This window comes from Salvelinus sp. IW2-2015, unplaced genomic scaffold (assembly GCF_002910315.2).
Source record: "Salvelinus sp. IW2-2015 unplaced genomic scaffold, ASM291031v2 Un_scaffold992, whole genome shotgun sequence".
Lineage (NCBI taxonomy): Eukaryota > Metazoa > Chordata > Actinopteri > Salmoniformes > Salmonidae > Salvelinus > Salvelinus sp. IW2-2015.
Genome location: NW_019942676.1, coordinates 61,735 through 65,111, shown reverse-complemented (window position 1 = coordinate 65,111; position 3,377 = coordinate 61,735). Strand labels below are relative to the sequence as shown.

The window sequence follows — 3,377 nt, the reverse complement described above, 5'->3', positions numbered from 1 at the left end:
CCCCGACGCGCCACCCAGCGCACCATGGCCTCCAGCTCCAGGCCGCCAGCCGGCAGCAAGCATGCTCCAGCGCTCCAGCCCCACCGCAGCAGACATGCTCCAGCCCGCCAGCCCCACCCAGCCAACATGCCTCCCACCTCCAGCCCACCCAGCCACATGCTCGCACCTCAGCCCACCGTCTAGCCAACATGGCCTCCACCGTCCAGCGCCCACCCCAGCCAAACAATGCCCTCGACCCGAGCCCCAACTCACGCAACATGCCTCCACCTCCCAGCCCCACTCAGCCAACATGCGCTCCGAACCAGCCCCACCAGCCAACATGGCCTCCACATGGCCTGCCACCCTCACCCCACCAGCGCCACATAACCTCCACCACCGAGCCCAACCCAGCAACATGCCTCCACCCCCACCCCACGCCAGCTAACTTGCCTCGCACCCTGCAACCCCACCAGCCAACATGATCACCACCAGGCGCCCCAGCCAACATGCCTCCCCCCCGAGCCCACCCAGCAACATGGGCCTCACCCCCAGCCGCCACCCAGCCAACATGGCCTGACACCTCCAACCCCACCGCAGCAACCATGCCTCCACCACCAGCCCACCGAGCAAACATGCCTCCACCCTCACCCACCGCATGGCCTCCACGCACCAGCCCACATCCTCACCGCCAGCCCACCCAGCCCCACCCAGCGGCACATGCCTCCACCCAGCCAACATGCCTCACCTCCAGCCCCACCCAGCCAACATGCCTCCACCCCAGCCCCACCAGCCAACATGCCTCCACCCCAGCCCACCCACCAACATGCCTCCACCTCCAGCCCACCCAGCCAACATGCCTCCACCTCCAGCCCCACCCAGCCCCACCCAGCCACAGCCATGCCCACCCCCAGCCCCACCCAGGCAACATGCCTCCAGCCTCCAGCCCCACCCAGCCACATGCCTCCACCTCCAGCCCCACCCAGCCAACATCGCTCCACCCACAGCCCACCCAGCCAACATGCTCCACCCCACCCCACTCAGCAAAGCTCCACCCCAGCCCACTCAGCCAACATGCCTCCACCCACCAGCCCCACCCAGCCAACATGCCTCCACCCTCAACCCCACCCAGCCAACATACCTCCACACCAGCCCCACCCAGCCAACATGCCTCCACCCCCAACCCACCAGCTAACATGCCTCCACCTCACCCCCCCAGCCAACATGACTCCACACCAGCCCCACCCAGCCAACATGCCTCCACCACCAGCCCAACCCAGCCAACATGCTCCACCCTAACCCCCACCCAGCCAACATGCCTCCACCCTCAACCCCAGCACATCCTCCACCCCAGCCGCACCCAGCCAACATGCCTCCACCACCACCCACCCAGCAAACATGCCTCCACCTCAACCCCACCCAGCCAACATGTCTCCACTCCAGCCCACCAACAACATGCCTCCACTCACCCACCCAGCCAACATGCCTCCACCCCCACCAGCCAACATGCCTCCACCCACCCAGCCAACATGCCTCCACCTCCACCCACCAGCCAACATGCCTCCCCACCAGCCCCACCAGCCAACATGCCTCCACCTCCAGCCCCACCCAGCCAACATGCCTCCACCACCAGCCCACCCAGCCAACATGCCTCCACACCAGCCCCACCCAGCAACATGCCTCCACCCCCACCCAGCCAACATGCCTCCCACCACCCCACCCAGCAACATGCTCCACCCCCACCCAGCCAAATGCCTCCACACAGCCCACCCAGCCAACATCTCCACCACGCCCCACCCAGCCAACATGCCTCCACCACAATCCCCTAATCTGAGAACGGAAGTGGGTGGTAGATTCCAAGTGTCCTTTATGGCTCTAATCTGATAGTTGTAGTGGGGTGGTAGATTCCAAGTGTCCTTTATGGCTCTAATCTGATAGTTGTAGTGCGGTGGTAGATTCCTAGTGTCCTTTATGGCTCTAATCTGATAGTTGTAGTGGGGTGGTAGATTCTAGTGTCCTTTATGGCTCTAATCTGATAGTTGTAGTGGGGTTGTAGATTCCTAGGGTCCTTTATGGCTCTAATCTGATAGTGGTAGTGGGGTGGTAGATTCCCATTGTCCCTATTGGCACTAATCTGATAGTGGTAGCAGGGTGGTAGATTACTAGTGTCCCTTTTGGCTCTAAGATGACCTTGGTAGTGTGGTGGTAGATTCCTAGTGTTCCGCCGTAGAGGCCTGTATTCCTGACTAACATGGCTGAGGCTTTACGTAGAGGCCTGTATTCCTGACTAACATGGATGAGGCTTTACGTAGAGGCCTGTTTTACACTCAGCCTATCATGTTCTACCAAGGTAATTTCATGTTTTACACTCAGCCAATCATGTTCTACCAAGGTAATTTCATGTTTTACACTCAGCCAATCATGTTCTACCAAGGTAATTTCATGTTTTACTCTCAGCCAATCACTTCCTACCAAGGTTTACCCTTCTCTCAAATCAGAGAGCAGTTGGTAAAATGTGTGCTTCTGTTTACTCTCTTACCCTGTCACCAGTCATTGTGCCTTCAGATACAGGTTGCCTCCCAAATAGTACCCTATTCCCTATGTAGTTCACTACTTTTGACCAGAACCACATGGGCCCTGGTCAAAAGTAGTGCACTATATATGGAATAGGGTGCCATTTAGGAAGCAACCGTTGTTTTGTCAGAACCTATAAGGGTAAAGAGAGAGGACCTTTGACCCCTTGCAGAATGGACGAGGCCTGCCTGTCTTCTCATGCTACATAGAGGCAGAGTATCAACTGATCTGATTGGCGGACAGTCACAAGTTAATGTGATCTGATTGGTTGTGACAGGTTAATCCCATCGCAGCGGGAACAGAACCAGTCCTTATTTAAGGGAGCCGTTTGGGACAGTCAGAGAGGATGTCCTTAAACGCTAAGGTTATCAAATAAAGCCTCGCCATTTGATGCATTCTGGGAGCTTGACTTGACCACACACACACACACGTTTTCCAGTTAGTCATCAGAGGGGGTGCAGTGAGTTGCCATGTCCATCCCAAATCCTGGACAAAAACAGAACCAGTCCTTATTTAAATGGATTATTTAATAGTTCCATTTGGGACTCAGCCACAGGTTATATTCCAAGAGATAAACTGGACCTAATATGCAGTTAACGTTCTTTACAAGGATTTAGGATTTCAGACAACTGAACAATATATGTATATTTGCCCACGATTTCAATTGACTGACCAACTGTTTGTCTAACGAGTACCTGCTGTATGCTTCCTTTAGTCTATTGAAGCATAGACTGTCATTGATCAATAGTATAATGTTGACACTATTTCTCTGGTGTGGAGCTGATGGGACAGCTTCAACTGACACCTGATCCAGAGGGTTTATATAG

At 55.9% G+C, this 3,377-nt stretch overlaps 1 protein-coding gene across 1 annotated transcript; it reads left to right on the top strand.

Annotated features, from left to right (window-relative positions):
• The first annotated feature begins 485 nt into the window (after positions 1-485).
• Positions 486-1,805, top strand: LOC139024091 (uncharacterized). The gene has a single exon (XM_070438517.1). The coding sequence runs from the start codon at positions 486-488 to the stop codon at positions 1,803-1,805; it is 1,320 nt and encodes a 439-aa protein (XP_070294618.1).
• The last annotated feature ends 1,572 nt before the right edge of the window (positions 1,806-3,377 follow it).

Bases quoted from the DNA above. Each gene is read 5' to 3' on its own strand.
- LOC139024091 (XM_070438517.1), top strand. From the start codon at position 486: ATGCCTCCCCCCCGAGCCCACCCAGCAACATGGGCCTCACCCCCAGCC.